The sequence below is a fragment of the Bidens hawaiensis genome, unplaced genomic scaffold (genome assembly GCF_021521415.1).
Source record: "Bidens hawaiensis isolate Kalapana, Puna unplaced genomic scaffold, B.hawaiensis_p1.1 tig00028591_1, whole genome shotgun sequence".
Taxonomy (NCBI): Eukaryota; Viridiplantae; Streptophyta; class Magnoliopsida; order Asterales; family Asteraceae; genus Bidens; species Bidens hawaiensis.
This window is the reverse complement of record NW_027505124.1, coordinates 80,882-107,849: the sequence shown is the minus strand read 5'-3', so window position 1 is coordinate 107,849 and position 26,968 is coordinate 80,882. Positions and strand designations below refer to the sequence as shown.

Below are 26,968 nucleotides of genomic sequence, written 5' to 3'. Positions count from 1 at the left end.
TTAGCTACTGTCATGATGGCATCCCATGTGGATGGCATGCCATCTTTACCTGTTAAGGTGCGGATGAGCTCTGGGTCGTTCGCGCCCTGTATGAAAGCAGCGCGAACAAGATCTTCGCTAATGTTACCCAGACTAAGCTTCTTCGAGTTGAAGCGAGTGATGAAGTCCAGCAAAGATTCATCTGTCTCTCGAACGCATTTGAGGATTGTCCATTGCTCCTCTGTATACTTTCTTTGCTGGCTGAAGTGCTGGCTAAACTTCTGTTGGAAGTCTGCCCAGTCGTAGATGTGGTTGACCGGTAGACGATCGAATCACGCTCTAGCAGCCCCAACCAGTGTCATTTGGAACATGTAACACCACGTAGGTTCCGTCCAACTACTGACGGTTGCCCCCGCTATGAATCTGTTCAAATGATCATCAGGGTCAGATATACCATCATATGTGCCTATGCTTGACATTTGTTTGGCACTCTTTGGGGCGATTGCTTCCGCAATGTCCCTTGCAAATTTGGACGTTCCCGCATTTGCAATGTTTGGTCTGAACGTTTTGGAGAAGTCTCGTGGACTTCCACCTGTGCTTTTTGTTTTGAAGGCTTGTCCAAAATGTCTTTTCGGTTGGGATTCCGTTTCCTTATGCTTCCCTTTTGCCCTATGGCGAGGGTTCGCGTCGGAGTCGGATTCCTCCGAGTCATCCAAGTATTCGAATTCGTCGGCCTGTTGTACGGAACGCAAGCGTTCGTCCAACTCAGCCTGGAATTCCTTTTGTCGTGCCTCCGCCCATGCCTTAACTTCATCGAGAGTTTGGCGGGGGAGTCTTCGTTTCTCAAACTGGGTATCGGTGGATCCCAGTAGGCGATCATTTACTGCACTTGCCCCCGCTTGAGTAACTGGGGTAGTGTTCGTAAAATTTACTTCACTTGCCCCGGCTTGGGTAACCGGGGTAGTGTTTGTAAAAACTGTGTTGCCGATATTCCCCCCAGTAGCTGGGGTTGTGGTTACCGGAATTTCTCTAACCATCTTTGTAGAAGTTTGAAAAAACTGGAGAAAAATGTTCTAGCTTTATGCACGGATGGCGCCAATGAAGAAACACTAACCGGACCCACGACAGATTATGAGTAACCTGGGGGTTAGATAGATGTTTCCCACGAGGGGTTAGACCCAGAGAAGATGGTTCTTCTGATAACCTGCAAAACAGACACCGTGAGCTTGTCACTGAGAAGGGGGGGGGGGGTTCCTCCTTGTGACCACCCTCCGGCGTGAGAATCAGACTAGATTGCTCTTTAAATATAAATGTATATTAAGAGATTGCTAGAGCAAATATCAGGTATAATATGATGATACAAGATAAGATGAGATGGTCATACCATTTGTGGTATTTATAGCCGAAGGTAGGTTTCCAAGGAGGTGTGGCCGGCTGCAACAGTATTCCTGTTCCACCAACAGTAGCCTACGCACATGCCCTGCTTGTAGTTGGTGGGTAGGTAGCGGCTGATAGCGACCAGGCCTGCTGTATACTATTCCTTTTCCACCAACTGCCGGCTACGCACGTGGTATGACAAGAGTTGGTGAGTAGGCAGCGGCTAATAGTGACGTACAGTGCAGGAGCATGCTGCTCGCCATACTGTTGTCAATAAGCTGTCGTATCTTTAGTCAGATCTTTTGCCCATACCTCGTCAGGTACAGTACAGAAGATCTTCCTGTATTGTACGGACTGGCTTATTTGGGCGGGAGTATTCCCCCTCCCGCCACTGTGCGGGATTGTTCCCGGCTTTGCTCATTCCTTCAGGTGACACTGAATGATCGAGAGCTAAGTGCCTTGTGCGTGTAGCCTTGCTGCGCGGGTGGCCTTCCCTAATGGCTTGTATCCGAGGCTACGGGGGCAGGCGGAGTCCTTCACCATTGGGAGGCATTTCCTGCGGGAACAGCTTGCGTACTGCGCGTAAGGACGTCACGTCTCTGAGCATGGTTGGTCCTGCGGATCCAGTTGGTTTCTGCGCAGACGTCCCTGTTCAAGGTGAGTCTTGCGGGTCCAACTGGGCTCTGCTGGGACCTACCTCTTCATTGTTCAGTGATTTATTTCACTTTGGAAATGGGCAGCAAGTTGAATTTTATTTATATACATATTCTTTTTAATATTGATAATTCCATTGTTCAGTGATTTATTTCACTTTGGCTATTTACCCGCCAACCCCGTTAATCACATTAACCAGACCGTCTTTCAAGGTTCGGGTTACTGGTTTGATTTTATTACTTTCACGACTCCAGTTTCCAAGAAACATACATACTCGTTTTGTATAATATCTCTTCCATTTACGGGCTCCGGGCCATATTTGAAACACATAAAACCTCTCGTTTGGCTTTTTAGTTCTAATACGAGTGTTAGAATAGTCTGTTAGTTCAGCAGCTAAATGAATTTTGCTAACCCCTAGATTCAGGTTTAGTTTTAATAGACACAAGCATAACTAAAAAAATAAGAGGCTATGCATGTTATTTGTTCATATATTAGCCTGTTCATATATTAGACAAAATGGTATTTTTAGTATACATAATAAGGGACTTGACATCATCCTCACCTTCCTTCGGCTTATCATCGGCAGTCTGTTCAGGGTTCCAAACTCAATGATGGCAACTAAACACGAGGGTTACGCTCGTTGCGGGACTTAACCCAACACCTTACGGCACGAGCTGACGACAGCCATGCACCACCTGTGTCCGTGTTCCCGAAGGCACCCCTCTCTTTCAAGAGGATTCGCGGCATGTCAAGCCCTGGTAAGGTTCCTCACTTTGCATCGAATTAAACCACATGCTTTAAAAAGTTCGAAGAAAAAAAGAAATATTATTTGTTCAAAAAAAGAAACCTGCACCCACTATTTTTAAGGCCTATTTCTTTTTTATCCCGAAATGATGATTTGAGCTCGTATAGGCATTTTAGACGGTGCTATTGAAATAGCCCTTTTGGCTATATTTTCTGTTACTCCACCCATTTCATAAAGGATTCGACCTGGTTTAACAACAGCTACCCAATATTCGGGAGAGCCTTTACCTGAACCCATACGTGTTTTTGCGGGCCATACTGTAGCTGGTTTATCTAGAAATATACGGACCCATATTTTTCCACCGCGACGTGCATTTCGTGTCATTGCTCGTCGACCTGCTTCTATTTGTCTAGATGTGATCCAAGCAGGTTCAAGTGCCTTAAGAGCGTATCGGGAGACCTGAAAGGCGGTGGTTTACCCTACGGCGGATGTCAGCGGTTCGAGTCCGCTTATCTCCAACTCGTGAACTTAGCCGATACAAGGCTATATGATAGCACCCAAATTTTCCGATTCGGCGGTTTGATCTATGATTATATCATTCATGGACGTTGATAAGATCCATCCATTTAGCAGCACCTTAGGATGGCATAGCCTTAAAATGAAGGGCGAGGTTCAAACGAGGAAAGGCTTACGATGGATACCTAGGCACCCAGAGACGAGGAAGGGTGTAGTAAGCGACGAAATGCTTCGAGGAGTTGAAAATAAGCATAGATCCGGAGATTCCCGAATAGGTTAACCTTTCAAACTGCTGCTGAATCCATGAGCAGTCAAAAGACAACCTGGCGAACTGAAACATCTTAGTAGCCAGAGGAAAAGAAAGCAAAAGCGATTCCCGTAGTAGCGGCGAGCGAGGTGTTTTCAGTCCACTTTTAACAGTTTTTGATAATCGAAAACCAAAAGCGAACCATTGAAAAATAAAACCAAACCATTACTAACAGTTTGGTTTCAGTTTATTACACGGTGTTTGGCCTTATAAGGGGGGAGGGGTGGTGGATGTGATGCAATTTCTCATCACACACCCCACCCAATCAAATGGTGCCACATCACCAACCCCAAATCCATCACATTTTGATGGAATTTGATAGTGGTGGTGGTGTGTGATAGGAGTTCTTTGGATAGTTAACAATTTCTCCCAACGGTCCTATTTTCTTGGAAAATAACCATCACTTGCGTGATGACAATCAAGACACCCTCCTCAAGCTTGACAAAGGACCGGCGGCGGTATGGGGTGAACCCATCACGCATGATGGGTGTCCCTCACGCAGTGTCCCGGGTCCCCTAAGCCCTTCAAAAAGAATGTCATTAATTATAAAATGAAAGCTAATTAAACAAATAATATACTATTGCACTTTAAAGCAAACAGATTTAACTTGTATTATTAATATACATCATTAATGAAATTAAAAGATGCAGATGGTTAAACATAATTTTTTTTGGTATGTTGGATGTTTTTTATTTAACTCTTTATAAAGGATATACTAGTAAAAATGCAACTTTCTTTTCTTTTTCATTTATCTTAAGAACACATAAAATGTTTAATTTCATTTCCTTTCACATGAAACTCGGGTTCGGGAACAGACAGAGTGTTAGTTCCATTTCCCCATCCGTCTTGCTCAAAAATAACAATAGACAGTTGACATATTCACCACTTTCTCCCATTAGATTTCAGAATGCATTTTCTCTAATTGATACTCTACAAGACGGCCAAAGCTAATAAGTCATAAGTTCTAGGTCTTAAAAACTGTATTAATGATATTGTTTGTATAGCTCATAAGTCATAAGTACTACTCTTAACTATATATGATTGTTACACCATTTCCACATTAAACTTGTAGCATTGCAGTAATTTTTCCTCCTTTGAACAAATGTTCTGACTAAAATTAATAACATTATAGCTTAAACCAAAATAAAAAACAATCCAGTTATGAGATAACAAAATAAACAATTGATCAAAGAATAAACAGTTTTCAAATAATGTGAAATGTTGAAGAAGTGAAGAAGAATTAGAGAGGTCAGAGTTACTTTCCCCATGATTTTCTTCATTTAAGAATCAAAGTGCAAGGATAACAAAGTCAAGTATATCATCATCGATGCTCTAATTTCAACTATTTCACTATTTAAAACAACAATCTCAGGAAGCATAAATTATCTTCAATTCCTCATTAGGAATTTACAGATAGATAACGCAGTAATATATAAACCATCATCAAACATTTACTTATGAATTGGATCTCAGGAAGACTATTTTATCATCAGTTCCTTTTGAGGAATTTACAGATAGATAACGCAGTTTCTTCATATACATCATCGATCCACAATTTATATTCAAATTAAGCAAAGCTTTCAAAACTAAAAATAATTACAGAATTTGTGAAAACAACATGACATGGATGTTAAGCATACAATGAATGATTTGAAACAAGAAGCTGTATACTTATAGCGGCAACAGCAGTATATGATGAATGATAGATGAATCATGAACCCTAATTCTACAGATTTAATAGGACAAGATGGGCCGCAAAACTGGGCTTTTGTTGTTTAATTAATAAATAATTGCATACATTATCTACGGGCTTGGGCTTATTTATGGTTGTTTATAAGTCGAACTGGAACCGAGGGCCTACTTGAACTCGGCTTGAATTTACAAACTAATGCTTGAAGTCGGATCGGTTTATAACATATAAAATTGCTTTGTGTAACAAGATATAAATCTGGGAATTAAGGACAGGAATTGCGAAGTCGTTAATGGCTTTTGGAATTTTATTTTTATCAAAAAAAGAATTGATTTGATTATGGAACCAGGGTTTTGGATTTTTAGAACTTTAACAATTAATTGTGCGTATATTATTAATTCGGTTGAGCGTAGCTTTGCTCGCACTCAAGTCGCTTACAAACCGAACCTAGTTGCTTGACTCATTTGTGCTCGGCTCATTCACAAAGTGCATAATCCGAGCGAGCAGTGACCAATTTGAACAACCCTACTCATGATCAATCTCATTGACTCGATTCGGGCTTTTAATGAGTCAACTTTGAGTAGTTTACGAGTGACTTGACCCATTCACACCCTAATTGATTTTTGGCTAATGCATGATGGAAAACCGAGTGCACAGGGTTGTTTCCATGACTCAACCCACGGCCTACAGGTTACATTAAAACAATATTACCATTGGTTCAAGGTTCTTACTACATGAAACATAATTAAAAGTAGAATTACAAAGAAAGAGAGAGAAATTACTAATTTTTAGTAACATAAATAGAAGGGAAAATCCTCATATTATCCATTCTTTAGTTAAGTGGCAAATCAAAGAAATGTCCATGGCCCAAAAAACTTCCCGGATTGTCCATGATAATACCGGCTGTCCTGTTTTTATTTTCCGGCAGCTGACGTTTTTCTCAGCCAACGAACAAGCAACATATGCCCCTGTTAATGGCGGATCCGATTGAGCGAGGAGGCGACGCTGTTGAGCTATATATGTTCCCGTCGGAATTGCCGGTCAGCGACCGTGTTTCCATCAGAACCAAACGTTATTGTTATCCCGACGGTCTACCACCGTATATCTGTCGGAACTACATGTGTTCCGGCGGTTTTTAAATAAAGTCAACTATGCCATTTTTTCCGATGGTGCCACATCTAAGAAATGCCGAAGAACAAAGAAAATCCCAACAACGTCCACCCAAAACACCATCGCCCCAACTTTATATTTTGTACCCGTCGGACCCCATGTCAGCCAACCTTTTTATTCATATTTTGAACTTGCATTGCTGGAGACGATAGTAAACTGCTAGATCTTAGACTATGTGTAGTCAAAACTCTCCACATACGGCCATTGTGCGACACGTGGCATTCTAGTCGACAATGAAGAGTTTTGCAAAAAAATGTAGTGATAAATCTCATACAATCATTATATTTTAATTATTTTCTAGTTTTTTAATATAAATAAAAGAAATAAATATGGGACAAAAAAATTTGATTGGCGGAAGCGATGCGGGGGAGGCATTTTGTGGATAATTCTTCATGCCAAAACTTGGGGGGGGGGGGGTCATAGAGTTTTGGGAGAGTTTTGAGGTGGGAAACACCCCACTACGGTCTACGGACGGTCTTAGGACGACCGATTGTTGTATTCCTCGATGTTTGTTCTTTTACCGCATCTCTCTTCTTTTACTTTACTATTCTCTCTCACTTTTTAGCAACTCCGGCGCCGACGATGCTATATATGGTCGGAAAATCTGCTTCATCTTCCTCCCTCGTATACACAAACGACACCCCTCATTCTCTCTCTTAACTCTTTTTATACATGTATATTGTTGTCTCTATCGTAGGGTGCAAATTTGAATATTAGTGACATATGTTATGTTTTAAGTGGTCAAGAAATAAAGTAGTCTGACAACAAATAAGGGATGACCTTGCCTTATAAATCATGAACATTTCGGAAATTATATAAAGTCGTGGACCTTGCCTTATAAAACTTTGAACTTGATTATGAGAATGGACATATTGTCCCCTAAATAGAATCCTTCACATAATTTTCACAGTTCTTTTATTCAAAATTGTGTTTGTATTGAAAATCTGATTGTACATATTTTTAGAGCATATGCTACACTTCCATTTGTACTTTCATGGAATTCCATGTAACATTTTCCTTAAGTGACAGTAAAAGGGTACAAGTATGTTGCATACTCATAGTAAAATCTTCAGACATAAAACAAAAAAAGCACACAAGAACTAAACATTTATTATTTCCCATTAAGACAACAGGCCAAATTTTGACCCATCCTCTTATGGTCTATACATTTTGAGTTTTCATCACAAGTTGTATATCACACACATTTACAAAGACTTTACACAAACAAAGTATTTATCACTACTGTACTTGTATCCATGACTGCCATTACTTGTCAAATCAGTAGCTCCAATTCTCTTGTAATCCAAACACACCTTCATTTGCTCCAACTTCATTCTTAACTTTCAAACATGCCCTTCTTGACCCCTGTTCTTTTGGCCTTTTCATTCCCCACAACACTCTAGAACTCTTAAAGCCACTTAGATTCTGCAACGACACAATAACGATAACAGGTAAAATTGGGTTACAGTTAAAACGGGCCATTTTAGTGCACGTGTTAAGCAAGTTTCACAAATCAAGCTATGCATTACTTATATATTTCTTAGTGTATGCTGAAAGTCTAAAAACGGGCAGGTATATGTTAAAAAGTTATATAAGCAAACGTGTCAATTCAGATTACAAAAACAATCTAAATCCTTAAGTAAAGATTTTGACACTTGTATACATTTGGAACAGACTTTGGTCAACTTTCAACATGTTGCCCAGGTCAAAATTGGTTCTTTTTGTCCATTTTGCAAAACTTGAACAACCAACTTCATAAAATATTTTAAAAACTACAATAGTACATTAATTCATAACCTAAATTTTTTACATAGCATAAATATGGCACTTATGTACACACCTGGTGAGCCTCCTTGGCTAACGAACCTTCTGAGAAATATGCTTTAAAGTTCTTAAATGGCTTCTGATCCTTGTAATAGCCTGAGTTAACCTGTTCCTAATCACATTTTAAGTGTATTTCAGTCATAGAAACTTAAAAAACAGCTAACAGAAACAAACGGTTTACAATTTTGCATACCTGATGACTCTCTTGTTTAAAATTCGGGAAAACTTGCACCCTTCTATAAATGTTTGGCTGCCAGTATGGATCATAGATGGATGTTTTACCATATGACTGCATACCATAATACGGACTGAAATACGGGTTGTGACCAATAATCTTTGCTGATACGAAACGAGCTTGTAATTTCTGTGCACATTCTTCTTTACTCATTGCAACACTTACATTCATGTGCTTTCCATGATAAAGTTTCCCTACATGAATTTAATGAAGCCATAATCAATTTTATGTCAGAAATAAAAAAAAAAATTGGATTAAAGATTAATGAATAATCACCATTAAGGGAGTCACAAGCTTTCTTTGCTTCATCTGCATTAGAGAAACCCACAAATCCAAACCCCTTGCTAATCCCAGTGTTATAACGAACAACTTTGGTTAAAACCACTTTCCCAAATTCACCAAAAGCGTCTTCAAGAAACTTTTCATTAACAGATGTAGCAAGATTCTTGACAAAAAGATTTGACAAGTGTATTTTGTCATTTTGACGAGAAAGCTTCAAGAACCCTTCTCTTTCTGCTTTCTTCATAGCCTTTCCAACAAACCACTCCTTAGAACCTGTTTACATACACAAATTCAATCACTCAAAACCCTATAAACTTATGAACAAGTTATGAACTTATGATGTTGTGTTTACCGATTACTGCACCGTTTAGAGCTTCAATGGCCTTCTTGGCACTGTCCGGTGTCTCAAAATTGACAAACCCGAAACCTTTTGATTTCCCATCAGCATTCTTCATGATCACAGCACTTGTAACATTCCCATATTCAGAAAACTTCTCTTTCAACAGAAACTCAGTAAAATCCAAATCAAGATTCTTCACATACACGTTTGTAAATTTGGGCTCCTTCCTCTCGTTTTTCTTCATAAACTTGGCCACATATCTAAACAAAAAACCATGTTTAAAATGTTACTAAACCATAAATCACGAATTTATGAACGAACTGATAATATATGAGGTTGAATAATTAACAAACTTACATGATTTTGTCATTGAGAGCAGTTCCATCTAGAGTTTCGAGTGCGTTATTAGCGGACTCTTCTGATTCAAATTGCACGAAGCCAAAACCCTTGCTCTTTCCATTAACATCTTTAGCAATCTTACACGAAAGAATCTTCCCAAATTCCCCAAAAACCTCTTCTAGTTTCGTATCAGTAACTAATGGATCCAGATTCTTGACAAACAAATTCGCCATTCCAGTTCTTCTCGTTAGCGGATCTCGTTGACACCACATGATTCTCATCGGTTTTCCCCTCAATTCAGTATGATTCAAACTCGACATTGCCACAGCGGCTGTTCAAATTAGGTCAAACTTTCAGTCAAATCATAAATTCACAAACGAAATTGATTCCATCAAACAATTAACGAAAGAAACCTAATTACCCAAATCATAATTTCACTTAAAATTGATTCAATCAAATAAAAAATCCCTAAATCAATCAAATCATAATTTCACAGATGAAATTGATTCAATTAAACAATTAACGAAAGAAAACTGATTAATCAAATCATAATTTCACAGACTTAAATTGATTCAATCAAACAATTAACAAAAGAAACCTAATTACCCAAATCATAATTTCACTTGATATTGATTCAATCAAACAAACCACTAATAAAAGCCCTAATTCAGACAAATCATAACTTCACGGGTAAAACTGATTCAATCAAATCAGTTAATTCATAATAATTAATCAAACAAATAACGAAAAACCCTAATTAATTAAAGCAATAATCAAATCAGTTAAATCACTTGAAATTGATTCAATCAAACAAACAATGAAAGAAACCCTAAATCAGTCAAATCATAACTTCACTGACGAATTGGCTCAATTAAACAAATAAATAACGATGAAACCCTAATGAATGAAAGCAATAATTGATTACCGTGAGAAGGAAGTAAGAAATTGACGTAAGCATAACCGAGGGATTTAAAGGAGAGACGGTCTCTGCAAACACGAACAGATCGCACCGGTCCGATCATGGAGAAGAGTAGAAGGAGATCGTTCTCCGTGGTGTACGGGTCAAGGTCACCGACGTACAGGGCGGAGCGGTGGATTGACAGAGGCGGTGGTGGTAATGGAGATGCAGTATTCATTGGCATGATTGATTGATGGATGGATGAAGGCAAATTGAGAAAGATTATTATTATTATTATTATTATTGGAAGATTTGAAGCTCAGTTTGTGTATCAATGGCGGATCAAGTATGAAGATTGTATTTGTATATAGAGCGAGAGAGTTTGTTGAGTCTGTTATGTTATTAACCGTTTTTGTTTAAACAAACCCATTTCCCGCCTTTTCTCTACCATATTTCTTTCTCTTATTTATTATCATCATCATCCTCGTACTCAGTATATCCCATCAATAGCAAAGCTATGGTAGGTCTGAGAAGGGTAAGATGTAGACAGTCTTACCTCTACCCTTTAGGAATAGAGAGGCTGCTTCCGGTGAGACCCCAGCTCAATAGTAGTTTTGCATCAAGCCTTGGACATACGACACATAACACTCAACCATCGGGGCACCGCCGATTGGTGCATGCACACTTGTCTTTCGGCTATCAACGCCACCACATGATGCCTGATTAACCTTCCGCTGCTTTTAACGTTATTTTCATGAAATTAGTAAAATAACGTCAAAATTAGTGCAATTTCACTTTCGCCCACCCGAGGGTTCACACATATATACATTATATGCACGCACCGCAATCAGGGCGAAAAATTTAAGGATCAACAGGGTTATTATAAAACTAAAATAGATTTTATTATTATTATTATTATTATTATTATTAAAGAAACATTTTTTAAATAAAAGTTATAAAGTAATTTGGTTAATGGGCAATGCTGTCAACAAAACAATACCTTTTTGGTTGTTTTATGTAAGTCATTAAACAAATTGGGTTTGGATTGGTATGTATATCTAAACGGGTTGTCGGTTGGTTAACCTATTCAACTCACCTAATTAAACAAGACGACCCGTTGACCCGTTTATAACACGTCAAACATATTTATTACCACTCTTAAACTTGATTAATACAAATACAAATTGATTACAACTTGTTAACACACCAACATGTTTGATTTATTTTTTTAAATATAAGATTACAATGTGTAATGTTTTAATAAACTACTCATTAGTTAATTCACTTAATTACAATGTGTAATGCTTTACAAGGTTACAATGAGTTGTGCTTGGTTAACCTATTCAACTCATTAGATTAAACGAAACGACAAACCAACCCGTTTACAACATGTTTGACACATTTATTACTAATCTTCAAGTAGTGTAATACATTTACATTTACAACTTGATTAAATCTGTCAACGCGTGTTTGACTTCTTTTTATATTTGTAGGGTTAAAATGTGCGTGTTTAGGTTACTGTGTTTTAAGCGTGTCTGCATTAGGGCTAACTTCTATTGTAGAAGTAAATATACAACTCATGTTTAGGCTCAACAATTCAACATGCCAACTCAATACATTTAACACCCTTAATTTAGGTTAGATATTATTACTTGGCCCCACACTATTATGTAGTTATACAAACGAGATGCTAAGTGATCGTTGACCGTTTAAAGCAGTATCCAAACTCGAACTGTAACGAGTTTGTGGTTTCTAATAAGTTATAAATAACATTCTTACTTAACATATACAGAACATATAACCAATCATAGTCAAAACGAACTAAATGACTTTGACCTTCCACGATATCTGGTCGATGGTTTCAAATTCGAGTCCTTCAAAACTTCTGCATATTTCATGAGCTCGGATCTTTGACCATCCGATGATGAAAAAGAACCCGAAAAACCATCATTAATGTCATCGCCTTCATCAATAGAATCAATCCGGTTATGCATTCCAAAATCACTATGCCTATGAACCGATATTCGGGAATCCATCGAGTATTTAGACGAATAATAATCACTATATGAATTCATATCTTCAAATGATGAGTTCCTACTATGACTACACTGGCTGTGATGGCGGTGGTGGTGGTCGGGGGTATTTTTGTCTTTTCCTCTTATAAACTTCACGAGCTTCCCGAAAAATTTATTATTGGTTTTACGGGACGATGAATGATCAGTAAAAGGTTCATCAAGTTCACTGGAACCCATTGACCATTGATCGGAATCGGGTTCTTGATTAGCGTATTTGAGGATTAGTTTTTTGGCCTTTTCTTCAGATCTTGGGCTCAATGATTTGCTGAGATCTCGGGCCATTGTTTTGCTCGGTCCAGGCTGATAGTTTCTAAGTTCGTATCTTAAACACGCATTAACCCATCTCATGTACACGAGTTCTTCCACGTCGCTGCATCTGTCGGCTTGAAGTTGCTCGATTTCCTTGGTTAATTCTTCATTTTGTTTTTTTAACTGCTCACTCTCTTTTTTAAGCTTTTCCGTCTGCAAGAAAAATAATATTAATAAAATACTACTAATAACAATAATAACAGTTAATTGTATAAGAACCAAAAGTTGAAAACGAGAATTTGATGTTCAAACCGATCGCAAAGTCAAATTGAAGCAAGCCGGGGTTTGTGATAACGGTTTGAAAAAACCAATGATTTTAAAAATATTTAAAAATTGAAACAATCAAAACCATCGGACCGATCCACGCTTAAACGAGCTCGAACCAATGCTTTACCTATCGAGCTGACTAGGGTCTCAGGCCTATTAATTATATAAATATAACAAATATATTATTACATCTTGATGTTATTATACGTACAATTATGATTAAAAAAACTAAATAATATATATTAGGTTATATATAGAAGATTACATTCATATATATATACAAAGGTAATGAATGATATATGTATATAAAGAAATAACTAAATGAGCAGAGATTTAGACACTTTCAAGCTTGAGCTCGAAATGAGCCAACTCGGCTCATTTACACTAAAAATCAACAAAAAGTTTGATTTTTAATACCATTCTTTTATTATTTTTCAATTGCAGTCGGTTCAAACTGATGCAAATAAAAATGAACGAATATCTTACTTCTTGATCTTCTAACACCGATGTAGCAAGAATCTGAACACGCTCCAATCTTTGAGTCAACTCAGATTTTTCAACCTGCAAATCATGGTTTGACTTTCTCAATTCACAGACTTCATCTTCCAAATCCTTCAATTTACAAAGTTTTAATTCATCTTCCTGCATCTTTTCAACCCGTTGTTCAAGATCCAAAATCCGTTCTTTGTTCTGTGCAGCTTCTGATCTTAGTTTCTGCTTAAGAACATTAATTTTAGTGCGTGCAGCTTCAAGATCCATTAAAGCTTTGTTATAATCCACCACTTGTGATGCTAATATCTTATTATCCGCCTCTAACGACTCGATTTTCAAAGCAAAAACCTTAGCTTCCATGGTGTTTAATTTAAGACGGTTTTGAAGCTCAGTGACTGCAGCTTGTTGTTCTTTAAGACCATAATATTCGAGTAATTGAGCTTCTAGATTCCGCTCACGTTCCTTGAGCAGTTTGACCATGTTTTCTAGATTCTTGATTTCCTGCTCTTGGCTGTCGGTCTTGACCATTGGGTTGACTTTTGGTGGGGAGTTTGTGTCTGATATTGGGAGATCGGGATTTGTTTTTGTGGTGGTCGAATCGAATTCTTTCAAGAGGTCGTTAAATTCCGGCAGAAGAAAAGAATCTTGAACAGATAAGGGATTCTGCAATAGGAAACATACAAAACAGTGTTGTGAAATGCGGGGTCAAAGTTATTATTCTTGAGATCAAAATTAATGTCGGGATTTGTCACGTTACTCATGTATCGAAGGTGAATGACTTATGGCCCCCGATATTTTATAAACAAATTGAAAAAAATCCTGCAGATTTTCTTCAAAAATGTTGATGTAATGTAACTATATCCAATTAAGGTTGATAATTAAAATTTTTGACCTCGAAAGCCAAAATTTGGATCTAATTCAAAGTTCATCAAATAAACATAGTATATACATGATTTAGAATAATATTAAATGACAGGTTTAAACATCGCTAAACTTAGATTAAAGCTTTATTTTCTTGCTTAAAAGGGTGTGTTAGCATTATGGACTTACTGAAACTGGCTAATTTCAGTCTAAGGGTACACCAGTAATTTTGAATCAAAGCAATCTCAGGTACTCATTACAAACGTTAATTCCAATTAAGAGTAAACTTAATAACAAATCCACCAAGAATAATAAGTTTCGAACAAACAAATCTCAAAACGGCTTACATCACCCTAAAATAATTAACTTTCTTCATCTGAACACTCAACACACACCGCAATCACTTTTATCCAAACACTAAAATCTATCTTGACTCCAAATCACAATAAATAGTTTAACTTCACCTCCAAACACTCAAAATCAGTAAATTAGATACGGCTAGACGAGGCAATTAACATAAAACCAATCAATAATCTAAAAAAATCTTACATGTTTATCAGTTGCCAAAGGATCAAAAGTACGATGCTCACTATTCGAACTCCTCCATGAAATCCCATCATTATCGCAATCTACACAAACATATATTCATCAAACACATAAAATAATCATACTTTTTAAACAAAGAAAGTTCAAATTCAAACGCAAACCTGCAGAATTTGATGGATCAGACGGAGAATGCGAAGGTTTGATCTTTTTGTTTATAAAAGTACAAAGCATCCCACCAAGAGAAAAGGCTAAAGCAAGCCCAATTTTCAATATCACCGGGTTCATGTCTTTCTTCCCACTCCCCATTTTCAAATTCAAATTCAAATTCAAACCCTTTAATTCTTCAAAAAACAGAGCATAATAAAAAAAACCCTTAATTTACGCAAACGACGTCGTTTCAACTTCAAATTCAAATCAAACTGAAACCCAAATCAATTTTACATCTTTAGAACAAACCAGAGCAAAATCACAGCTTAATTTTTCGTCTTCTTCTTCTTCTGCATCTACTGAATACCAACAGATTAAGGAAACCCGTGATTCTTTTTGCCTGAAAACGACGTCGGTTCGAAAGGAACAGAGGAGTAAGTTACGCGTGGAGAATTGATTCTGAATGGAATTGAATTGAAGTGGTTTTGTGGGTTTTGATAATTGCGTGTTAATCTTTGATGCCTTTTAGCTTTGTATATTCGATTAAGGTGTCAAGTGTTTTTGTCTTATGTCTTGCTTTTTTATTAAACACGTTCTTTTATGTTAATGTTTTTTCATCAAAAAGTTTTTTTTTTCCTTTCGTTGGGACCATTTTATTATTTGTTGACGGATAAATAATGAAAGAAATAATATAATGTGATTCACATTTGGATTTGTAAGGATTCTTTTGAGATGTATCTAATATCTAAAAAGTTTATAATAATAGAAACATGATCGTAATACATTTTATTCTTAACATGAAAACAATGGAAATCAATTTGTTGTTATTATTAGGTTTATTTTTATAGGGGTTTGTTGTTAAATTTTGTTCGTATTTGCTAGTTTTCGATTATGAGACGTTATAAGTATTTGCTGATTTATATTTTGTTGTTGTTATTAGATTTTTTCTTTTGCTGTTATAAGTACTTGTTGGTATTTGCTGTTTTTATGTTGTTCTTGATTTTGATTATTTTGTTGTAATTTTTAGGTTTTTTTCTTTGTTATTAAAAATCATTGTACGTAGATTGGTATTGTTTCTTACGTTCTTATTTTTTTATAAATTATTATTATTTCCTACGTTCTCATATTAATATTAAAATGCACATGAACCTTCCCCTATAATAATAAACATAATAATGATTATTATTAGAAGAGTTAACCAGATATTTCATATATTCAAGACCTATTGGTTTAATGATATGATGTCTTCTCATACGTATATAAAGTTTTATAAATTGTTTTGTCTGGAATTTGTTTGTTGTTTAAAAATTTGATGTACCGTGAGGTTTATTCAATTGCTTCTATAGTTCTATCACATCATCACTTTACGCTTTTCTTTTTGATTGTTGCTGTGAAAATGTAGTCTTGAGTTTGAATTTTGATTAAAAGTTGGTGAGCTATGAGGTGCTCCATAGTTCTAACTTTTAAATGAATATATTTGTGAACTATTGAAGACTTTGATTAAAAGTGGGCCAACTATTGCATACTTCTATTTCTAAACTACATGTTTTTTTTTGTGAACGTTGATGTTGATGTTGAGACAAACATATTTAAAAACCAGACCAAATCGTCTTAAAAACTTTTGCGTGAATGTTGGCAGCCTAGTTATGGACTAACCGCCTTCAAACATGCCAACGTGTTACGACGCTCACCAGTTGAATCGGCATATTAGCTTGTTACATAATAAAGAGTTATTAGAATAAGGACTATTATGTCAATATTCTATAGTTGGAGGGTCTGATTGTACTAGTTATTAGTTAAAGGGTTTGATTGTACATGTGGTTGTTAGGTTGTTATAGTCGATTATAAAAGTAACTTAATTTAGAGGTAATTATAAAGAGAGAAGTAGTAAGAAATATATATAACTCTTGAGTTTTTTTAAATAGTGCATTTTTCTTATTACTATGGAGGTAGTATTTATACTACAACTACAATACTATTTGGTAGACAAACTTCACTAATTTGGAAGACAACTAGGTTAGTAAAATTTCATCATAGACTTTGAAAATTGCTCATCCAATAATCCATGGATATTTCACAACACTCCCCCTTGGATGACACTTTTCAAACTTCGGGGCCTTAAAGTACCGCCTCATTAAAAACCTTGCTAAATAAAACCCAGTGGAAAAAACTTTAGCTAAGGGAAAAAGAGTGTAGTATATAGCCCCCCCCCCTTAAGTTGCATGTCATTACATTGTACGTACATATCGCATGCCAATATCATGAACATGTTTCCTGAAAGTCCTTGTAGGGAGTGCCTTTGTGAAAATTGTTGCTAGATTGGACATATCTTATTTCAACTTGTTTATCTTTAGTAAGGTCTTGAGTATATGAAAAGAATCTTGAAGGTATATGTTTTGTTCGATCATTTTTAATATACCATTCTTTCATCTGTGAGACACAACCTGCATTGTCTTCATAGATTTCTAGTTGGACTTCCATCTTTCTCTATTCCACAAGAAGTTACTATGAGTTGTGTCATAGATCTTAACCAAGCATATTCTCTAGAAGCTTCATGTAGCGCAATGACTTCAACATGATTTGAGGATGTTGCAACAAGTGTTTGTTTCTAAGAGCGCCATGAATTTGCAGTTTCACCATTCTTATGTACCCGGTTTGAGATCTTGCCTTATGAGGATCTGATAAATAACCTGCATCTGCATAACCAACTAATCATTCTTTTGAATCGTTAGGATAAAATAAACCTAAATCAACAGTTCATTTTAAATACCGAAAAATATGTTTACTGCCATTCCAATGTCTTTTAGTAGAGGATGAACTGAATCTTGCCAATAAATTAACTGTAAAAGAAATGTCAGGTTTTGTACAGTTAGTAAGATACATAAGTGCTCCAATTGCATTGAGGTATGGTACTTCTGGACCAAGAATCTCTTCATTATCTTCGCAAGGGCGAAATGGATCATTGTCAACATTGAGTGATCATTATGCATATGCTCACTCTTCAAACCAAAACAATATTTGGTTTTTCCAAGGTCTTTCATTTCAAATTCTTTCTTTAAAAGAGAAATTGCTTAATTAATTTATTTTTGTGTCCCAATTAAATTTAGATCATCAACATACACAGCTATAATCATATATCCTGATGTCTTCTTAATGAAGACACATGAACAAATAAGATTATTTGTGTATCATTTGCTTATCAAATAATCACTCAAGATTGTACCACATCATTTCAGATTGTTTTAGTCCATACAAGGATCTTTGTAACTTGATGGAATACATTTCCTTAGGCTTTGAGCTTAATGCTTCAGGGAGTTTAAATCCTTCGGGAATTTTCATATAGATGTCACTGTCTAGTGATCTATACAATTAAGCTGTGACAACATCCATAAGACGCATCTCTAAATTTTTAGAGACTGATAAGCTGATTAAATATCTAAAGTTTATTGCATCCATAACAGGGGAGCATTAAAAGCTGGTTTATGAGATTTAGTGACCCTATTTATATCAGAAAATGCATCAGGTAACTGATTGGCAATTTCTTGTAGATGTATTATTTTTTGAACCTCTGTCTCACTTTGTTTTAACCTCGGGTCTAGGTGTAAAAATGACAGCACACACCATGTTATATATCTTTCTTGAATTTTCATTTCTCCCCCTAATGCTGGGAATATTGTCTCGTTAAAATGGCAATCAACAAAACGTTCTGTAAATACATCACATGTTTAAGGTTCAAGATATCTTATGATGGAAGACGTTTCATATCCAACACATATTCCGAACCTTCTTTGAGGACCCATTTTTGTTCGTTGTTGTGGTGCCATAGGAACATACACAACACACCCAAAATTCTAAGGTGGGAGATGTTTGGCTCATTATCGGAAACAAGTTGCGTGGGAGAGTATTTATGATTTGCACTTGGTCTCACACGAATTAATGATCCAACATGCATAATCGCATGACCCCAAATAGAAACATGGAGTTTTGTCCTCATTATTAATGGTCTAGCTATTAGTTGTAGGCGTTTGATCAACGACTCGGCGAAACCATTTTGTGTATGTACGTGAAAAACATGGTGTTCAACAACAATCCCCACAGACATGCAATAATCATCAAAAGCATGCAATGTAAATTCTCCTGCATTATTAAGCCTTACTCTTTTAATGGTATAATCGGAAAAATGTGCACGTAATTTGATAATTTGAGCAAGAAATTTTGCAAAAGTGACATTATGAGACAATAATAAAGAGACATAAGACCATCTGCTGGACGCGTCTATTAAGACCATGAAGTATCTAAATGGTCAACATGGTGGATGAACTGGTCCACATATGTCACCTTGAATTCTTTCAAGAAACATTGGTGATTCTTTATCAACATTTACTGGCGAAGGCGTTGTAATTAATTTGCCAAGAGAACAATATGTACATTGAGGCATTTTATCTATTTTGTGGATCTTTTGATCTGTCAATGTATGCCCATGTGTATTTTAATGATCATTTTCATCATTGTGGATCCTGGATTGCCTAATCTGTCATGCCATAAGTTTATGATACCAGAATCACAACAATTTTCTTTGACTGCCATATGTGCTTGAGACACATTTATATATGTATAATGTTAACCAGAATGGAGCATTGACAGTTTCTCTAATATCTGATCTTTGCTTATGATATGCAAATATTTTGCATCACTAACAATCATTGTCTGAGTATCATATCCATTATAGTATATGTTTTTGAAACTTAATAAATTTCTTGTTGATTTTGGGGAAAATAAAGAATTTTTCTATTTTGAGCTTTGCACCATTTGGTAATGCTAAATTAGCTTTTCTCACTTTTTCTATCAAATTTGTAGGAACTGATATTGTGTTAATGATCCCTTTTGTTGGTTTCAGTTCATAAAAATATTTTTTAGATCTAAGTATAGTATGTGTGGCTCCACTATCCGCTATACACATATCTTCTTCATTTGTTTGATTTTATGCTCTGATTTTCATTTTAGATCTTGAAAATATTAAGAAAAATAATAAGTATAGAGAAGACATTATGATATTTTAATTAGAACTTTATTTAAGTACATGAAGGAAGATACATAGCTAAAGATAATAAGAAACACACTTAATTGTTGCATATAATTATTTTCGTCAAACAACATTTCTTTCAGAGTTCAACATCAAAGTCTGAAATGTTCAACTCAACATTGAGATCATCAAAGTTATCCACATGGTTCACTTCTTTCTCTTTTCTTTTGAGAGAGGCTTGGTATAGTCCACATAGACGTGGAGCTGTGCGACAAGCCTTTGACCAGTGGTTTGCACTTCCACATCTAAAATAGGAAGTGCCATTGTTTTCGGACCTACGAACTTCATTTCATTTATTGAGTTGGTTGGAATTGTTATTTTGTGGAGAGTGGTAATTGGTGATTCTTTGATTTCGATCATGACCACGACCACGACCATGTCCACGATCATGAAAATTACCTCGGTAATTATTATTACCTTTGAATGGACGATTTCGACCATTATAATAACTTTTATCAAAATGGCCACGACCACGGCCTCGTACCCATCTTTTTTCTTTAGTGTTATTATTAGTAGCAATATTTGTTTATGGGATTGCTAGTATCCGGTAGGACGAGATTGATGATTTTTCATTAAAAGCTTGTTATTCTTTTCTGCTACGAGGAGAAAAGAACTTAGATAAGAATATCTTTTAAATTTTAGAAACCTATATTGATGTTGCAAATTCATATTTGATGCATGAAATGTGAAGAAAGTTTTCTCCAACATATCTTCTTCGTTAACAATTTGCCCACAAAATCGGAGTGTTGAACATATTCTGAACAAAGCAGAGGTGTACTCATTTACTTTTTTTGAAATCTTGGAACCTGAGATTGTTCCATTTATCTCTAGAAGTGGGAAGTAGAACTTCCCTTTGATGATCAAATATGCTTTTTAAATCTTCCCACAAAGCGTATGGATCCTCACAATTTGAATACTCAAATTGTAACATCTCGTCAATGTGTTTGTGGAGGAAGACATCGGCTTTTGCCTTGTCTTGTTCTTCACAATTATTTCCCCTCCGTTATCGTTTCCAAAACACCCATTGATTTGAGATGACGTTTAATGTAACAACTCGGGTTTTTGTTTAATTTATTTATACCTAATATTCGACCCGTTTTCGTTTTCGGAAATTTATCAATATAATATAACATTACTTAAATATATATATATTATTTATATTCTTTTAACTTTGATGTATATACATTTTTCACCCAAAACTATAACTTAAACACTTTTTGTATCCACATAATAACTTCAGGGACCTATATGCAACATTAAACAAATATTATAATATCATATTTAAAACCCAAATCTAGTTTTTGACCCAAACCCGTAACCGTATTGATCAACCCGTTACTTTCTTGAACCTTAATCATCGCGTTATATATGTAATTGATCATTTTGAATCACCTTTGATGCCTAAACGGACACACCGACGTAACGAATTGGGAAAACTAGATCAATAAGATACGTATTAACAATATTAATCAAACCGACATAAGAGTTTTCTTGAATTGCAATTTATACATCATAATAACACAATTAAACTGGCATACACAATCTCTTGGACATCTCGGATCATAACCCTAAGTTAAATTACATTACAATTTGTTGCATAGATCGAATCGTTCGTTATTTTGGGCCGTCAGTTCTTGCTCGTCGTTCATCATCGTTACGACATCAATTGAGGTAATTATTTAATGAAATATGATCGTCTTAATCAGTGTAACATTAACCCTAACACTAATTAATCTAACAACAAACGATTTGAGCAATTGCAGAATTAGGGCTCATAGCTTATATGGGTTATTGCAGTTTCTGTATTTGGATATTTGTTTTCATATCTTAACCAATAAAAACCACAGATCAACTGGTGGTGTGTGTTTGTTCAGTCCTAGTGAATCGGCTAGGGGCGCAAGTTCGAGCCCCCTGGACGTGGTTTTGTTATTTATTTTTTTAAAGAGTTTTAATGTTTTAAATGGTTATTATAATTAATGTTTAACATAAAGTAAATGATATTTTATTTAACCGACACTTTTAGTTCACGTTCACTCGTCGTTAAGCGTTTTTACAAACTTCGTATATTTATTAGATACGTGTGTGTGTGTATATATATATGTATTATTTATTCTTAAAACAAAAAATATGATCAATGTAATAAACATATTTATTAGATTGTCGTTAAAAGATTCAAACAAAATATTTATTTATATGTTACTACATATAATATTTAATTATTTACACTTAATAGTTTAATTATTCATATATTCGTAGTTTATTTAGTCGAATAATTATAAGTATACCTCGAGTTATATTCAATCAAATTATTTTATTTTATTTTATTTGTATATATAGTAATTTTTTTATTTAGATGTCATTATTATAAGCATGCCTAATATTTTAACTGTTTAAAATTATTTAAGTATTTAATTATATATTTTATCAAGAATAATAGGAGGCGATTTTTTAACTAATAAGATTAATGATTCTAACAATAGATTCAACCGTTCGATCAATAACATTATAATCCCAAGCATAATTCAAATCGCATCGAAACACTAAGATCCGTCATATTATTATTTCGTTATAATTAATTTTATTATCATTAACAACTAGGGAACCTTGTCAACGCATCCCGAGAAGCTCGGTCTCATTTAACTTATTTTCTATCACCGTTTCATCTTCACTTGTTCTACTTTATCAGATGAGTATCTCAACCCCTTATTTTCTATCACCGTTTCATCTTCACTTGTTCTACTTTATCAGATGAGTATCTCAACCCCTCCCCCCCAACTCATTTTTACTGTTTTGGGGACATATGGGTTCTAACTATTTTACTATTATTTAATACTCAATTGCAACTGTTAATCATGTGTGTATACCAATTTATGCCTAACGTGTTATATGCTTACTTGTTTATTTGGTTATATCGTCGTAGTAGTACTTGCTTATTTGGTTATACCGTCGTAGTAGCCATCGTCTAGTTCATCTGGCATCATGCTTACCGACAACTTATTTAGCCATCGTCCTGTTCATCTGACATCGTGATTACCGACAACTTATATACTTGCTCATTTGGTTGAATTGCTTATCTCACTTGATACAATTTGCACTTTTCTATACTTATTGTGTTGACAAAATTATTGTATTTTTAACGCATATGCAGGTCACCGTATGATATGATTATCAAGATTTGTTTGAAGAAACTAAGGGTTGCATACTAGAGAAGATTATACAAGAATTAAATTTTGGATTTTGTTTTACTTGTTTAATTATGGATTTATGTACTTTGGTTATTTGAAATTGTTGGATTATTTGAACTGGAATAATAGATATTATCACTTTAATATTGCATGATAGTGCCTTGAGAGCTGCGAGCAATCAGCTCACGCCTCGACATTTCCGTCGTAGGTTGGGGTGTGACATTTAAGAGCTGGAAATTCAAGTTTTGCGATGTTTGTCATTTTATTACTAAACACAAATAAGATAAATATTAGGATTACATACTTATTAAAATTGAAAGAAAATACACAGGTAGAGCTATAAATAGATAAAGGAAAAATAAAAGGTTAAACTCCTTAGGTGGGAGATTACATATTAAGGACAATAAGATTATCAACATTATTGTAACACCCCGCCAAGGCGGAAACGCGGAATGTACAATATATTGATTCATCATAAACACATTGTTTATAAGAGAATGCCAAATGTGCATTATAAACTTACAATTCTTACAAAGTATAGTACTATTACAATATGCTCAACCAAGAGACTAAGTATTAATTCTAAGCCTTCCTCATATAATCCTAGCAAGCAGTCGTCTATTTGCGTATCCTGAAAAACATGCTTGAAAACGTCAACTAAAAATATTTGGTGAACTCGCAGGTTTAAGTTATCACAAAAATATCTTTAGTAAAAACATTTGCATTTCCATGTAAAGTAGATTTTATACAACTAATTTCATTCTTTCATAAGATAATTTCATAACAAAATGTGTACGTTAGCAATCATAATTATTCTAAAAACGTATATGTTATTATACCAAGAATAACTTCAGTTTCACCATTCATGGTTTACAAGCCCATTTCATAAATACAAGTGACATTGGCATTTCCATGTCAAGGTTCACCATTTCTTTTCAAAACATGACATTGACATTCTCATGTCTATATTCATAATTTCATTTCAAAACATATATACGTGAAATTGACATTCCCATGTCATGTTCACAAATTCATTTAAAAACATACTTGATATTGACATTTACATGTCTATAATCATACTTTCATTTCATAACATAAGTGGAATCGACATTCCCATGTCTTTGTTCACGAATTCATTTCATAACATACTTGATACTGATATTCCCATGTCTATAATTATAACTTCAACTTAAAATACCAATGACGTAGCTTTCAAATACTTAATCAATATTCCATTTTAAAACATCATTAATATAGATTCAAAATCCGATAAAGTATCATTTCATATTATGTATGGATCCTCTGCTCATCATATGTCATGTTAATATGCAATAAATCACTTCTTTAAATCTAGCATAAGCTTGAAACCTAGCCGATTCGTCTCTGCCTCCGCCAACGCATTTCCAGGCCCGTTAGCTCTAACCTTTTATCGCGGAACGTTAGTACACAAACCCAAAATAACAATAAGCATTCACATATACGTAGTTGGCGCTACCAACCGTGAATGGGGTGGACATCCCCGATAGTACTATCCCAATTGACACCAACTCATATCAACAGGAGTTAAAGGTTAGATAAGGGGACTTAAGTGATAATTCTAACTTATGCAATCATTCATTCGTCATTCATTTCAAGCATAACATCCGACATTGAGCATATCCTTCACATAACTTCAATTCTATTACTTAAGTAGTTTTCTTTCCCAAAAACATATATAATACTTATAATTTGTAACATCCTAAATATTCTAATATTAAATAAAGAGAGTTGCGTTAAATTGTCGTGTGCTAAATAATTAATTGGTATTAAATAAAGAAGAATGATGGACTTGGATAATTAAAAAGGATTAAAGAGTAATGGGCCTTAGGTCCATGGGCTTTAAGGGATATAAATACCCCCTTAAACCATCCTAAAACCCTAACTTTCATTTCCATATTCCATAATCTCTACACACTCAAAAACACACACATATCACCATATATATATGGCCGAGAGAGAAGGGTGAGATCCAAGCCAAACAAGCGTCGATTCTTGATAGATCCTCGTAATACAAGGCAGATACAAGACCTAAAGTTCATAACCAAGCTAAACCGTAACCTCGAAACACGTAAAGGTATGTCTTTTACCTTTAAAGTTTACGTTTTTATGAACGGTTAGCCTTGAAATTGAAACATAAAGTAAATCGGGTCTAGGCAAAATGTAAAGTAGCAAACTTGACGTTAGAAACAAACTTAACAAACCTATGGCTATGTACGCCGGCTTGCATTGAACATTTTAAGCTTAAAGGTCTAAACTTTATGCGTTTTCGAGCCGAGTCTTATCCGAAAATGACCATGGGAAATGTTTACGGGATTGATTAACATCATATCAAAGGTTCACATGTTGAAACAGAGATGTTTATGGGTTAAAAAGCAATCCTGTCGATGCTGCTGATAACTTCGCTAGATAAGTTCGCCCGTATATAAGTTCACGCGTACATAAGTTTGCTTAATTCTAGGTTTGCTTAATACTAGGTTCGCTGTATAAGTTCGCTGCTGTTAAGTTCGTTTCTGTTAACTTCACTATACAAGATCGCTGATTGTGAAATTCTCCAGATTCTAAGTTCGCTTAAGTTAAGTTCGCTTACATATATGTCCGCTTATAAATACAAGGTTCGATTACATTAATGCCCGATTACTTGGATTACCTGGATGGTTCAAATGTAAGGGCATGGCGGAAAGGTTAACAAGGAAAGACAAATATTTAAAATAAATGAAAACCATAAATCCAAACCTTCTAGGATTTAAGAATAAAATCTAAGTAAAAGTTATCTAGGACAAGTATTGATACGTGTAACTCATATACAGTTAGCTGGGCTCAACTAAAGAAATGATTAACTATTAACGGAGAAAGAAACAGGATCCAGGTGAGTTTCTAGCACAATTTCCTTGTTATGTTTTCGGGGCTGTGTGCATACTCGATGTGAATGTTAATACACTTACCTTAAATGGTAAGTGTATGTCTTAATGACGAATGTGGTAGTTATGAATGTATGTTTGATAGTACGTGAACGACCTTCGGGTATTGCACGTATTGTTAAGGCAAGTGTAGTATAGTATGTATGATATGTGTATGTGAATAAGGTAGTATGTACGACTATGATAAGTATGATATTAAATGTATGAATGTGATAATGGAGATGATAATGAAAGGTAAGGTAAGGTAAGGTTAAAGGGTTGCATACCCTAATAATATATGCGAAGGTTAAAGGGTTGCATACCCTAATAATATATGTGTAAAACCCGGCCTCTCGTGCCACAAATATTGTCCGCTTTGCCCCCGATGGGTTGCCCATCCGGGAACTCACAGCTTTGTTTTTGGTTGCCCAGGTAGAGACTTCCTAGGTGGTCACCCATCCTAGTACTACTTCCACTTAAGCACACTTAACCGTGGAGTTTTCATGTGCTCCACAGCCAACTAAGCCCAAAACGCGTTGGTGATGTTAAGAGGCAGAACAATACTTATGAACCAAGGATCTCTCTTGTCCATAGCCAATGTGGGATAGCCTAAGAGTGGGACGATGTTGTGTTTGCCAAGGGTGTTACAAACAACCCCCCTTTGGACTTATCGTCCTCGATGAGGCATGTCCCATCATCCCGAATGGCACA

At 35.4% G+C, this 26,968-nt stretch overlaps 2 protein-coding genes and 3 non-coding genes across 5 annotated transcripts; all 5 read right to left on the bottom strand.

Moving 5' to 3' along the window:
• Positions 1–4,823: 4,823 nt before the first annotated feature.
• Positions 4,824–4,912, bottom strand: LOC143610879 (small nucleolar RNA snoR26). Its single transcript, XR_013149666.1, has one exon. It is a non-coding gene; the product is annotated as a small nucleolar RNA snoR26 (small nucleolar RNA).
• Positions 4,913–4,942: 30 nt separating this feature from the next.
• On the bottom strand, positions 4,943–5,031 carry LOC143610877 (small nucleolar RNA snoR27). Its single transcript, XR_013149665.1, has one exon. It is a non-coding gene; the product is annotated as a small nucleolar RNA snoR27 (small nucleolar RNA).
• An 8-nt stretch (positions 5,032–5,039) lies between these two features.
• LOC143610880 (small nucleolar RNA snoR27) lies at positions 5,040–5,132 on the bottom strand. The gene has a single exon (XR_013149667.1). It is a non-coding gene; the product is annotated as a small nucleolar RNA snoR27 (small nucleolar RNA).
• Positions 5,133–7,658: 2,526 nt separating this feature from the next.
• Positions 7,659–10,679, bottom strand: LOC143610873 (polyadenylate-binding protein 2-like). The gene is made up of 7 exons (XM_077085232.1): positions 10,384–10,679; positions 9,477–9,789; positions 9,132–9,379; positions 8,774–9,052; positions 8,456–8,691; positions 8,279–8,374; positions 7,659–7,863 (listed from the first exon to the last, which is right to left on the bottom strand). The coding sequence occupies exons 1-7, from the start codon at positions 10,598–10,600 to the stop codon at positions 7,717–7,719; spliced, it is 1,536 nt and encodes a 511-aa protein (XP_076941347.1). The 5' UTR covers positions 10,601–10,679; the 3' UTR covers positions 7,659–7,716.
• A 1,488-nt stretch (positions 10,680–12,167) lies between these two features.
• On the bottom strand, positions 12,168–15,606 carry LOC143610872 (protein CHUP1, chloroplastic-like). Its single transcript, XM_077085231.1, has 4 exons — positions 15,068–15,606; positions 14,910–14,989; positions 13,494–14,162; positions 12,168–12,893 (listed from the first exon to the last, which is right to left on the bottom strand). The coding sequence occupies exons 1-4, from the start codon at positions 15,210–15,212 to the stop codon at positions 12,168–12,170; spliced, it is 1,620 nt and encodes a 539-aa protein (XP_076941346.1). The 5' UTR covers positions 15,213–15,606.
• Between the last annotated feature and the right edge of the window lie 11,362 nt (positions 15,607–26,968).

Coding starts and splice junctions, on each gene's coding strand:
- LOC143610872 (XM_077085231.1), bottom strand. CDS start 15,212: ATGGGGAGTGGGAAGAAAGACATGAACCCGGTGATATTGAAAATTGGG. Junction 14,163..14,909: donor CTTTGGCAACTGATAAACAT/GTAAGATTTTTT, acceptor TTCCTATTGCAG/AATCCCTTATCTGTTCAAGA. Junction 12,894..13,493: donor CGGTGTTAGAAGATCAAGAA/GTAAGATATTCG, acceptor TTTTTCTTGCAG/ACGGAAAAGCTTAAAAAAGA.
- LOC143610873 (XM_077085232.1), bottom strand. CDS start 10,600: ATGCCAATGAATACTGCATCTCCATTACCACCACCGCCTCTGTCAATC. Junction 9,790..10,383: donor TTTCTTACTTCCTTCTCACG/GTAATCAATTAT, acceptor TAATTTGAACAG/CCGCTGTGGCAATGTCGAGT. Junction 8,692..8,773: donor AGCTTGTGACTCCCTTAATG/GTGATTATTCAT, acceptor AAATTCATGTAG/GGAAACTTTATCATGGAAAG.